General features: G+C 41.6%; 2 protein-coding genes across 2 annotated transcripts; one reads left to right on the top strand and one right to left on the bottom strand.

The window, feature by feature from the left end:
- Positions 1–1,777: 1,777 nt before the first annotated feature.
- MELLADRAFT_86305 (uncharacterized protein) lies at positions 1,778–3,736 on the bottom strand (the record flags this gene model as incomplete). Its single annotated transcript, XM_007409768.1, has 5 exons — positions 1,778–2,229; positions 2,298–2,553; positions 2,634–3,046; positions 3,103–3,182; positions 3,258–3,736. 5 exons carry the CDS (start codon positions 3,734–3,736, stop codon positions 1,778–1,780), a joined length of 1,680 nt encoding a protein of 559 aa, XP_007409830.1.
- A 1,850-nt stretch (positions 3,737–5,586) lies between these two features.
- MELLADRAFT_106399 (uncharacterized protein) lies at positions 5,587–6,180 on the top strand (the record flags this gene model as incomplete). Its single annotated transcript, XM_007409807.1, has 2 exons — positions 5,587–6,121; positions 6,143–6,180. 2 exons carry the CDS (start codon positions 5,587–5,589, stop codon positions 6,178–6,180), a joined length of 573 nt encoding a protein of 190 aa, XP_007409869.1.
- Positions 6,181–12,958: the final 6,778 nt, after the last annotated feature.

Below are 12,958 nucleotides of genomic sequence, written 5' to 3'. Positions count from 1 at the left end.
TTCAGGTATTGTTACATGTGAGTTTTTGATGATTTTAGTGTTTATTGTTAGTACATAAACCAATATCTGCTTGTAAAATACAAAAAAAAAAAAAAAAAAAGCCCCGACATCTAGGAACAAGGTGCATATTTTTTCAGATTTTTAGCTCTCTTCCTGTTGCCTCAGGACTTTTCTATGTCAGTAGTTTTCTTTACCGCCCGGTAAAGATTACATTTGGTGTAGTGATAGCGAGTTGGAACCATTGCTTGAGGCAATGGCTGAAGCTCGCTACCAGAATGCTCAACTTCAACAACAAAACACAATGTGATCAAATGCTTCCAGCCTTTCTACAAGGTTGTCTTTGGACTTCAAACTGGGGGAATGCTTGCTTATGGAATCATGATTATACATCACCATGCAACTGTCACCAATCAAGTGTGAGTGACCGTATTGTGGATCTTGTTGATAGAGATAGTGAGTGAGCTGCCTGATTACCACTCAAATAAGAACTGATTGCCTGGTGCAAGGCCAGGTCAAATGCAAATGAGCATCAAATTCTGTCCCTGTTGCTCCAATCTTGTACATTTGGTAGAGATGGGCTACATACACTCACCTGTGTAGCCTCTGCAAAGTGACACATATACCCTTAGCAAATGGCACTGTATAGACGACAGTCAAGCTGGACCTTCGCAGCAGAGCTCTCCAGCGGCCCTGGAGCGCTTTTTTTTGCCCCTCAACTCTCAAGTTAAACACTTTTCAACAATGACAGAACTATTATTTGGACAATATATAGCCATAGTTCAACTTTATTAACATTTCATCATCCTCAAAAATAACAACTCCACCAGCAAGGTGTCCAGGGCAAAAAAACGCTCTGAGAGTACCTCAGAGCGCTCTGAGGTCTCTTCAGAGCGCGCTGAGTGAACTTTCATACCCAGAGCGCTCTGAGTCAACTACAACTTCTTGCGTAAGGCAGAGTAAAGCCTCATTACCGTTCAACATCACCATCTCCGAGCATCCAACACAACAAACTAAGACCGCACCTTCAACACCCCATTGCTGAGCACTGGTCAGCGCTTCGAGCCTTCTTGCATGACACCTGTGAGTCACATAAAGAATCAAATCACTCATCTTTTCGAAGTTCACACAACTTATTCCACATTCACCACTCTCATTCCTTCCGAGCTCTATCTCATCGACTCAATTTCAAAAGGCCTTTTCAAATCTCAAGTTCTCAAGGCATCCCAGTTCATAGTAAACCAAACGATCGAATGTTAACCTGAACGATTGAAGGTTAACCAAATCTCAAATCTTTGGCTCATATCCCACCTTTGCACTTCTCTCCAGATTGTGTCTAAAAGTGAACTATTGTAAATACATATCACAAAAACACAAAGTAAACGACGTTTCTTTCTTATTTGCCAACTCCAAACAAAAAACATCACACGCACAATCACCTTGTACTGCCGATTTTGCCATACAATTCCCTACTGAATTGCTTTGTGGTCTTTGGTCCCCTCAACATAACATCTATTCACTTGCGAGTGATATAAAATGCATCCAATCATCATGTAATCTACCGATTCCATTGCAAGAAAGAGAAAACAACAATAACCAGGGAAAACAATAATAAAGGGCAAGTAGAAAATGTCAAAGAGAGCCATTGGATGAGGTCACACCACAAGACCATCATACAAGAAAAGGACAGAAACATTGATGAAGTAAACTTTGAGTTAATTTTGACTGTTTGATGTAATAAGCTTGAGTCTGGTCAAATCACATATATGACAGTAGATCTTCACTCAAATTCTTCTTCTTCTTCTTCTGACGAGTCAGAGCTCATAGTGTTTGAATCGGAATCATCGTCTTCTGCCTCAAGTGGTTGTTTATTTGTTTTGTGTCGCTTTTGAGTTGGCTCTTTTGATTTTTGATGTTTACCGCTCCTTTTTTTCTTTTGTTTTGAGCGTTGTTCTTGCATAGGACCTCCTGATTGCTGTGATTCGTCTTGATGATCGTTTTGAGATGTCTCGCCATCTTCAGCAACCTTTGTTTCAATCAAAAAAAGCCCGTTCTTGATGTCCTTAATCCAGGCCTGAACCATCGCATCCGCTACACCTCGGTGTCCACGAAGAAGTTCCTCCGGTTTGAGAAGACTGCCGGGCTTCTGAACAATTTTGAGTTCCCAGCCTTTCCTGTTCATTCTTTGAGCAGGATCATCGAGCTTTGGGAATGTGTCATGACCATAAGGCTCTGATTCATTAATGAAGTCAGATTGTCGTGATTCAAGCAATTGAGTCAGATATATCAAAACAACTCACTTAACAATGCATTTAGCATACGCCCCAGTTGACTTTTTCTACGGTCACTCGCTTGTGGGACTTTCCCCTCGATCTCTTTGGCAGCATCTAATCCATGTACGTAAGTACGAAACTTGTCAGGAATATGTTTTACGTTCAATGCCCATTCAGCAAATTTCACGTTGTTTGAAAACGTTTGCAACCATCCGTTGAGACCACCACAACTTGCACTAGTTAGATAGTATGATATTTGATTTTGTTGACAGACAACCAAGAACTACAACCAAAAACATGAGGTAAGAAGGTGTTGAACTTCGTAATTAGGTGCAGATGAAAGGCACAGAAAAAAAACCTTACATCATGATGAGCCTTTCGAACAGCAATCAAAGATCGTTTTTGTAAGGTTGCAATTGAAGGGGAGGATTCCGGTTTACCATGGCAGAGATGCACTTTCTCGACATTTACTAGGTCTTTGAAAAGTGGCTGATATTTTGCTTTGTCTTCCTCAGAAAGTTTGTTAATTGTTGGGCTAGGCGTAACGGTGTTGAAGTTGGTTAAGTTCACTCCGTTTTCGTTTTTGTTTTCGTTTACATCGTTGTTGTGCTCGTCATGTTCACCTAGAGAGGCAATCGAGTAGTCGGGAAGGTTGGCCAACGCAAAAAAGTAGGGATCTTTGAACACAGACTGTTGGTGCTTGCTCAGTGAATGCCAAATATCGGCCATCTCCTGATTTTGTTTGGTCCAAGCATCTTTATCATCGCGATCAGGCACTAGATGAAGCAATGATTAGTATTGGTTTTGTCAATGTTATTCATCTATCACTTACGTTGCTGCCCCAAACATTTCACACAGAAGGTGAGAAATCGAATCCAAGGGTTAGCCTTAACTTTCTTCTTCCCAATGCCGCTGACGTATACAAGGTGGTTGATCAGCTTGCATACTGTAAGGAGGTTAGGACTTGTGAGTATGCATTGGACTTACACTAAGTTCCAGATAACGATCTCCGGAACCCCAGCCATCAGGGCAATCATGAGGATACGTTTTTCAAATTCCATTCGAACGACTTTGACAAGATCCTTTATCTCTTTCGGAGCAGTACTACGGCGTGAGTCTTGTTGAAGTATTGCTTCCTGAAGTTTCACTATAGTCCAAGAATCGAGTTGCTGTTCAAAGGTGTCAAGTTCAAGATCGGGGAAACGAGACTGAAAGATAGACGGCTTGGATTTTGATTTTGGTGCTGTCCCAGAGGTTTGCTGATTGGTTTCATCATGAAATTCATCGTCCTCGTTTTCGTCTGGATTGTGATTGTTGTCAGCATCGAATCTGTCTGTAGCTGAATCACCTGTAGTGGTTTTGGAGGTGGTCTTTTTGTTCCGAGGAGTTTTCTTCTTGCTTTTGTTAGAAGAGCGTACAGAGGAACGGTTGGTTTTTGATTGGCTGGCACGAGTGGTGGAAGGCATTGGTGGTTTGAAGCAGGGTGGAAGGAAGGAAGATTGACGGCTTGATTGTTGGAAATGTGAGTAATTTGGGAATGAGTTGAATCAACTTGGGAGGGTGTCGGACCAGATAACCTAAACTCTACACACATAAACTACATTTAAATTCAATTTGAATTAAAAGTCACTTTTAAAATGGATTGTATTTAAATACGCACTACCTTAGATTTAATTTAATCTTGATCACTTATTTCAGCTACATAGTACGTACTTCAAATCATTTTTTCACCTTTCACAACTTACTGATGTATTAAGATGGATGGGGATAAGCATAAAGTAACCTTGTAGAACACCAAGCCTTGATAGAAACCCACTCACTTGGTGTCATTTGAAGAGGGATCATAGGAGCTGGTAGGTAATTCATGCTCACTGATTTACCCCCAAACCCGTTGACATATCTCACAGCTGTAGTGTTATAAAAATTTTGTAAGCAATTCATTTAATATACATTTTCAAGGAGATGGAGTCTGAGATGAGTCAGGATTTGTCAATATGATTTTTGGAAATGGTTTGTCTCAGACATATAATAATATTGTAAAGGTCTTTCAGTTTCAAAGTATCAGGAAATAGCAATGTTCAATCTTGATCTGCAAGTGTAGAGATTAAACACTGAGCCACCATGTAATTTTTCAATACCATTCACAAACAAAAATGTTGCAGCTTTATCACATTGTTAGGTTGTTTGTTAATGATAATTGATATACTCGATAGTCCTCATACCAACCCAAGGACTAGTATTGGCCAAAAGCATTGCCTGTGTTGCACTATTTTTCAGATTTGTGGAAACACCCTTCATAAGTAAATTTTATATAATACTTGTGCAAACCCAAAATTTCAAGCTTGAGAATATTTCTATACCATAGGTATTTGAAAAAACCAACTTGTTTGAGGTCATCAATCAAACACAAGTATCACTTATGGCCACATTAGTGATATTTTGGGGTTTTTGTTGGACCAAATTGCATAAGGGGAGGATTTTCAGTTTTCAAGAAAAATCATAAAAAAAACAACTTGATTCATGATGGGGGAGTATATCCCTTTGAGTTTGGCTAAACAAAAAAATTGTTATTTTTTTGGGGTCACATCAGCAATAGCCAATCCTCATTGTGATTGCAAGGATAACAATGACTCATATGGAGAAATAATCCACCTTGGTGTAGCTGCCTCTCAAACTCTTCGAAGTCATCCCATAGATAATTGTTATAACTCACCAGGTCATCAAAAGTTTTATAATATCAACATAATTTCTCTTTGAATAGACTGTCTACAATAGTTACTCTGCTTATATCTTTTCAAGCTCTTCAAAAGCCACACTTGGAATATATAATGAAAATCTTAGCCAATGATAGATTGTTCGCGCAGCACAGTCATGCTATAACTTGTGTGTTCTTTTATCGTGTGTTAACCTTTCCGCTTTGCTAGAAAATCAAATGCCATCAAGGGCCCTGATTATCGGTGTACAACAACCAATGATGCTGATCAATATCAGTGTTAGATTTTCATGCACATCAACTTCAGAAATGCAGAGATAGACAAACCTTTTTGTCTATCTCTGCTTAATTGAGCTTTTGGAATGTCTCAACACAAGACATTTTAGGTGAACAATAGCAGAGCCAATCTAGTGTCTATCATTTTCAATCGGCCAAGACTTTCATTAAATGGCAGGTGTCAGCACAAGATAAGCTATCACAAAGCTATTTGCTTAGTGATTTTCCTAGTAGGTTTAAACAAATCTGTTTAAACCATCCTTCTGGATATCTCTCAGTCAAGTCCTCGATTTTGAAGACCCTCACTTCGTAATTCGATTTTAAATCATGGTACTACCCGGATCTCTCATTCCAGACTCCAACAAACGTCAGCGAGAAAATTCAGGCCCTGCCAAGCCTCCACCTGGTAGTGCTAGCAAAAGACTGGCTCGGCTTCTAGAGCGCGAAGCGGCAGCCTCACAATCTAAGAATGCTCGTTTGGAGCAAACGTCCATTCCGACTCCCCCCATCCCCAATGACAGGGATAGTGTCGATGAGGACGATCAGCCACAGGAGTTTTACCACGATCTTCAACTGACAGGTGTAGTTGATGATATTGCTCCGGTCAACAATGGGACGGAGATTCATCCACCTGGTCTACAATCAGCATACTTCAAGAGTGTAACTTATCAAGAACGTACCCTTACTAGTGAAGCTAACTGGAAAAAGATAATTCCAGATCTATTCAATTCTTTCATGATGTGTTCTCTCAAGACACGTCAATGGGGGGATGAAGCGACATGGAACAGCGACTTCAATCAATTATGTGCATGCCCGAGTTGGAAGAAGAGCCGAGTTGATGTTGATGTGATTGATCTGACTAGTAAGTGATTTGAACCGACAGAAACCATTCTTCATCTCGAATCTGAAGCATCTTTTTGATGTACAAAAAATGGTGCTACAAACAGGTCGAAAGAAGATATCGCTTGAAATATGTAGGTGTACTGTTGATATTGTCAGATTAGCACGGAAAGGATACATAGGAGGATCACCGACAAGACCTCGGACAGCCTTTTCAATTCGCCTACTAGCCTTTCATCATGCAATATGGAAATACTGCACTGTTCAGCTATCCCCTTTTCTAGATGCTATCAACGAGTTCCTAGACTTTGGGAACCCTCTCTTTCTGGTTCCTGGTACCGAGCAAGTAAGTGATCATTTCAAAATCCTCAATTGAACTAATCTATCACTGACTGACCTTGACGTTAGACCCGAGATCTACGGGACAACTTTACGCAAGCAGTTGATGCGTACCGTGAGATGATTTGTCTGGAAGACAAATTGTCTGTTTCAGCTCTGCGTCTTTCGCCAGTTGAGAAGCTTGCATCAAACTGCCCCCCCTGCTTTGGACCAAAGGTTCCTGGAAAGCGTCCCAACGAACCAGACCATGTACTTTGCCTCGATGGCAATTTTCAACATCGTCGGCATGCAGCCGCGAGTGCCACGTGGAGAGGTGAGAGTGGGGTGATCCCCTCACTTTTTATCAGACCTGAGCAGATCAAGATTTGGGAAGATCGAATGGGACCTGTACCTCGTCGAGGAAGCAAATCAGCCCAAGCAGAAGAAGTTATTGTAAACATCTTCGCCTCCTCTTTTTGGTAACAAGGTCTAACTTTTAGTCGTTTCAATGCAGGACCCTTGCAGTAACCAGCACACAGCTGCGAACGACATCCGAGGCCGTCAGACTTGGAAGGGGTTTTATGAAACTGGCTTGATGGGGATGGCATGCCGACATGACCACCTCATCAAGTTTATCAATATTATACAGACTGGCGAGAGGTAGGTGTCAGCCCATCATCTCTTTTCATTAGATCACTTGAACTTACAACCTGCCTCAAACAGAGGATACTACCCGCTATCAATGATAGATCATATCCTCAAGGAAATGGGTCAAGACGATAATACTGTTGAAAAGCTCAGGTTTGGTATACTCTATGACATTGGATGCAATTTGGAAAAGAGCATCATAAAGGTACAATACTCTTGCAGCTTGAGACCTTGAAACGAGTGATCTATTGACCACACTGTTCATTTGTACAGCGGAACTTTTTCACCCGTGCTCGTGCAAATAATCAGCTGAAATTTGGAACCAGTGTGTTCCATTCATACGTTCATCAATGGTCGTGTCAATTGCAGTATAATCCTTGACTCAACGAGGACTGGGGCCTTTCGGATGGGGAAGGCCTAGAGAGAATTTGGTCGAAGCTTGCCCCGTTGGTAGGGGCTCTCAGGTATTCGACAGCATTCCACCGCCTTTGCGCTTTGGAGCTGAGAACTCACCATATCAATGAGGCTGGACGTAAGGTGTCGGGTACAGTATGATCCTAATGTCCTTTAACCGGCCAATCGTTGAGAAATGTATTTGTATCCATATATAGTGTGATGGTTACTCCAACGATTGTCTACAAGTCACAGCCTGTATCGTAAAAGCTGTCAACACTTGAATGCCTTACAAAGCAACAATCCGACTTATTCTGATGAGTATCTAACAGATCAGTGGAAACGTCAACAAGAATTTCAGCTTCAGGTGCTGGTGAAAGAGACATCTCACGCTTTGAATGTCAAATTGAACAAGTTGGTATCATTAGAGGAGCAGCATAAGGATGTCAGGTTGAGTTTGTGTCATCTACGCAGAAGATTCAACCATGTCCTATTTGTTTACCTGATGATTTGTACACTTCATTCATACTGTACAGTGACACATTAAAGGCTCTGAAATCAAAGCGCAGAGGACTTCGCACCAACAAAGACAAAACAAAAATTGCTCATTTGCCGGGTACACTACAGATCATTGAGGCCGATATTGATGCTTTGGTGGGGGAACTTGGGGGAGACCACTATCGTGACATGCCGGGCGCTTCGAGTACGTCAATAACCAACACCGATCCATTTTTATACAAGTGGCTGACATACAGTAATACATACAGCCTCCAAAGGGCGCAAGCTCATCAGAATACGAGTGGCTAAAGCCAAGTTATACGGGGCCAAAGTAGATGTTTTTGAAATGCAGAAGAAAAGTGATGAGAGAACTGGTGAATTATCAAGGGAATAGTGTAATTCTAATTCAATAGACACTGACTACAACGTTTCAAAGGAACACGACCCCAACAAAAGGCCAAGAAAAATTTGAGTGATAAACAATCCGCATTGAAAACTAAATATGAAACTTATAAACGTAATGTCCTCCAGTTTAATGAGGAGTTCCCTACACCAAATCCAATTGCTTGCCCCAAACTCAACGATATCCGACAACTTTCAGTGTTTGATACCTTCTGGGACATCGGGCAGTTGACCCATCCGGGTGAACCGTGGGCAACCGATAAGAAGACCCAGGATGGCATCAAAGCACTGCTGGATAAGACTCATGCAAGTGATGAGCTTCGGAGACTCACGCGCGAGTGTAGACAATGTGTGAAATGGGCAGTCAATATTGAAAATAAGCTGTCAGCCCTCGGAACAGCCCTCAGTTTACAAGGTATGTGCTTACAACGTCCAAGATTTATACTTTTTCAACTCACTTAATAATCCTCCCTGAGTACCAGATGAAAATCCCGATATCGTCTCCAACAGATGGATGATTGATCTTGTTGGAATCAAAAATAGAACCGCACAAGATCAGTTAAAAGATAGTAAAGAAGTTCTACAGTCCCTCTTGTCTCGCCTTACTCAAAGGTACACTCGCGTGTGGATGTTCTGGAGCGGAGGCATGCTAGGGCTGATCAATCGGACCAAACAGTACAGTAGCCTGGAAGCTATAGACGAGATGTCAGTTTTGAATCAGGGGGTGGCTTTAGTGTTGAGAAGTAGGATTGCCTGGCAGGCAAACTCACGTGCTGTGATACTGGAAGCGGTGCCTCTGGAAGATGACGAGGTGGCTGAGCACAACTTGATGGAGTTGCAGGCTGATGATGACGATGACCGAGTGGATGATCAGGGTCGTGAAGATGAAGATGCTGGCAAAGATAGTGGAGATGAAGATGGGCCGGAGATTGAAGATTAACGATTGATATGATGTGATTATAACATATGTAATGAAGAATTTGATAGTTGTATTCATTGATGATTGAATTTATGGATCAAAAGCGTTGAAATTTGATGTGTTGATGCCTTTTGATAGTGTGCTCAGTACAATACAATTTGGTGCTGGAGTGAGCAATCTGACGGCTCAAGCGTGATGAGTTGGTGACGTGTGGTGATGGCCCAAAGCGAATCACAAGTTCCTTTGTTTCAATGTTTGATGCTTCGAACCGGTGCTTGGAGATGGTGGTGGTGAAGGGTGATGAGATGAGGTCTTGCGTTGAAAGCGGTTCGGTGTGAGAAGGCTTTTAGAGTGCTGAATGGTGCTCAGCAAGGGTAGTGTTCAAGGTAGGGTCTCCAGCAGGATATGTGTGAAGTCTTTCAGGTCGCTCTGTACATAAGTCTCCCAGAGCGCTCTGATGTCCTCTCAGAGCGCTCTGGAGTCCTCTCAGAGCAATTTTTTGCACTGGCCACCTTGGTGTTTGAGTTGAGATTTTTGGAGGTAAGGAAATATTCACATAAGTGAACTAGAGCTATAGGTGGTCTAAATGCTATATCTATGTTTGCTTAAAAGTGTTAAACTTGTAAGTTTGTAGGCAAAAAAAACGCTCCAGGGCCGCTGAAGAGCTCTGCTGCAAAGACCCGGCTTGACTGTCGCCGGAAAAGTGTCATTTCCCAGGGGTATAAATGTCAGTCCGTACAGGCTACACAGGTGCATACACTACAAGAAATATAAGATTACTCATAACTTTTTCAATTTGGGGCCAAAACGCTCAATTTTGAGTGCATTGGCAAGCTGGAATGGTCCTCCAAATAGTTCATAATGAGACCACACAGCATGCTGGTCTTCTAAAAAAGATATCATCTTTGTTATACATTTGTACATAAATATCCATAGAATGTTTGGCATACTAGCTATATAGTTATTGATGTTATAAAAGTCCGAGAACGGGCGTTCAGCTTTCTAATGCACTTAAAATCAAGTGTTTTGAGGCAGATTTGACAAAGTTATGGGTGTTTTCAGAAATCAAAAGTTCCTGTAAACACTAATGAGCCAAATTTCAGTGCTTGTTACAGGTTGTAATTGGATAATTATAAAGGTTTATTGTTAGTACACTTATCAATATGGACTGTAAAAATACAGAGAAATACGGAGAGTGAAGCTCTCAATGCAGGGAACAAGATGCATATTTTTATTTATTTTTTGCCCTTCTCCTGGCCTCTCAATATTTTTGTATATCAATAATTTAATTTTCTGCCCAGAAAATATTATATTTCTTGTAGTGATAGGTGCTTCACCAGTTCACCTGAGGACAGCTTTTTCAATTCGGCTTCTTCAAACCCACCATGTATATTGGAAACATTCTGAAATGTCCACGCAGAAGTTTTCATCTGCTACGGACGAGTTATTAGATGATGATAACCCACTCATTCTGATTAAAAAAACAGGATGTGCGAGTGCATTCATTACAACTTCTACACCATTGAATTGAACTGATTATTTGTAAAACAAAGCCTCAAGACTGGCGAGTACCTCTGACAGCTGCAATAGACATTTATCAGAGCTTACTCAACAAAATCAGACAGTTGGAGTTTGACAAAATGCAGCTTGATGCTCTTGGACAACTTGCAGCAAACTTTCCGAGATGCTTTGGTCCACCCATAGGTGTAACCAAAAAGGATGAGCCCAACATTATTGTGGCCCAAGACGGAAATTTTCAACACCAAAGATACGCATATGCCACCGTACCTATTCCTGGTTATGACCCACCAGTTCCCAAGCTCTTTGTACCACCTGAAGACGTTGGGGATATGGCCGATGAACTTACCAAAATGAGCAAGTGCCGTTCTTTGGGTGGTAACAACAAGCTCAAAGTTGATGATGAACTGGTAAGCTTTTCATACATATGCAAATGACATTTTGTAAGGCTCTTGAGATGAGCCTTCACTGGGTCCGGAAACTAGTCCGGCACGACTCTCACGAGAGCAAAGACGGACTTGGAACTTCTGTATATATTACAAGCTAGCTCCGGAAAGTCCAAAGTGATGCTCTCAGTGGAGTCAGTAAACACTCCAGAGTATAAAGAAATAAGAGATACGAGAAAAGGATTGAAATCTCACCTAGCTCCGGAAAGTCCAAAGCGATGCTCTCAGTGGAGTGAGGACTCTCCAAAGCCGGGCGTTGTAAAAGGAGCCCTATCTAATCCCATGAATCCAACCCGTAGCCTTCTGCCTACATGTGTACCCTTACACCCTCCCCTTCTAAAAATAATGTCTACCTCTGCCTAAAATGAAAATACGAGACAAAAAAAAATACAAGACAAAAAAAACATGCAAGTGGCATAACTCGCCCCCAAAAGGGTGACCATAACGCGTCCTGAGAAAGCTGAAAGTAATCAAAAATGAAATAAAGGAGAAATTAAAACAAAAAATCAAAAGTTAGAAAGAAAATGAAAAAAAAGGAAATTTAGTAATGTCATGAAAGTAAAAAAAAGGTCATTTCTTGAATTGTTGAAGTTAAATAGTACGCTTCTTGTGAATTAATCATTTTAATGTTGTATGAATTGTGAATAAGTCATATCTTGATGTCTTGAGGTGAAATTTGAGAATATCTTGTGTTTCTTGAATCTTGCGTCTTAGGTTTGAGCCTTTTGCCAAAGAATTGCCTCCGTTTGCCGTGTCGTGACCTGTTATTTAGGAGATGACAAAGCTTGCAAGCTGTTTCATAAAACAAATATTGAGGAAATCTGTATCAAACTCACTTGCAGGGGTGCTAGCGCATCATTAGGTGCACACCCCCTTGTCATTTATCCTAGCTTGCCCCAATGGCTCCAAAGAAGGACCGAGTGAGGTTGATTTTGGAACGACAAAGTCATTTACATGACCGCAAGTTGGAGGTTTGTGATCGTCGTCTCCCATTGATGGCCATTTGTTCAGTTCTGCATTGTTATTTTGAAAATGAAATTGCTTGCCAATGTTTTCTCGAAAATTTGGTAGAGGGAGATAAAAAGACTCACATTGTGGGGGTGCTAGCGCGTCAGAATTGATGCACACCCCCTCGTCACTATTCCTAGCATGCCCCATGGGCTCCTCTCAAGACTCCGTTGGGGTTGTTGTCGGTCGTGGCGAGACCAAGTTAATGGTTGCAATGTCCTTCTCGGTGTAGTAAGTCTTGAGCTTTGAAATGTGAAATACAGGATGAGTATGGTCAGTGGGTTCTAGTTGAAGCTTATAATCTCTTCCCGAATTCAGAACCTCTATCACCTCATATGGGCCGTCGTATTGTGCCCTGATTTTACCTGTACCCCTAGATTTTCCTCCGACTATCTGTTGTCGATCAGTGCTATCAATCATCACTAAATCTCCAATCTCAAAAACCGTGCCTCCCCTTCGCCGTTCATTATATTGCAACGCCTGAGAGACCCTGCTAGACCATAGTTTGTCCCTCCAAGATGCCCACTCTGCCTGACGCCGTTCAATCCAGTGCTTGATATTGTCGCCATCCTCTTCAACTGGGTTTCAAATTGGAAATAGGTGTGGTACTCGTCCATAGACAAACTGAAAGGGTGATACACCTGTCGCTACGTTGACGGCTGAGTTAATAGCAAACTCCGCAGCGGGAAATGCATGAAACCATTTCCCG

The sequence above is a fragment of the Melampsora larici-populina genome (assembly GCF_000204055.1).
Source record: "Melampsora larici-populina 98AG31 unplaced genomic scaffold MELLAscaffold_17, whole genome shotgun sequence".
Lineage (NCBI taxonomy): Eukaryota > Fungi > Basidiomycota > Pucciniomycetes > Pucciniales > Melampsoraceae > Melampsora > Melampsora laricis-populina.
The sequence above is the reverse complement of the archived record's forward strand: the minus strand, read 5'-3'. Positions and strand labels throughout refer to the sequence as shown.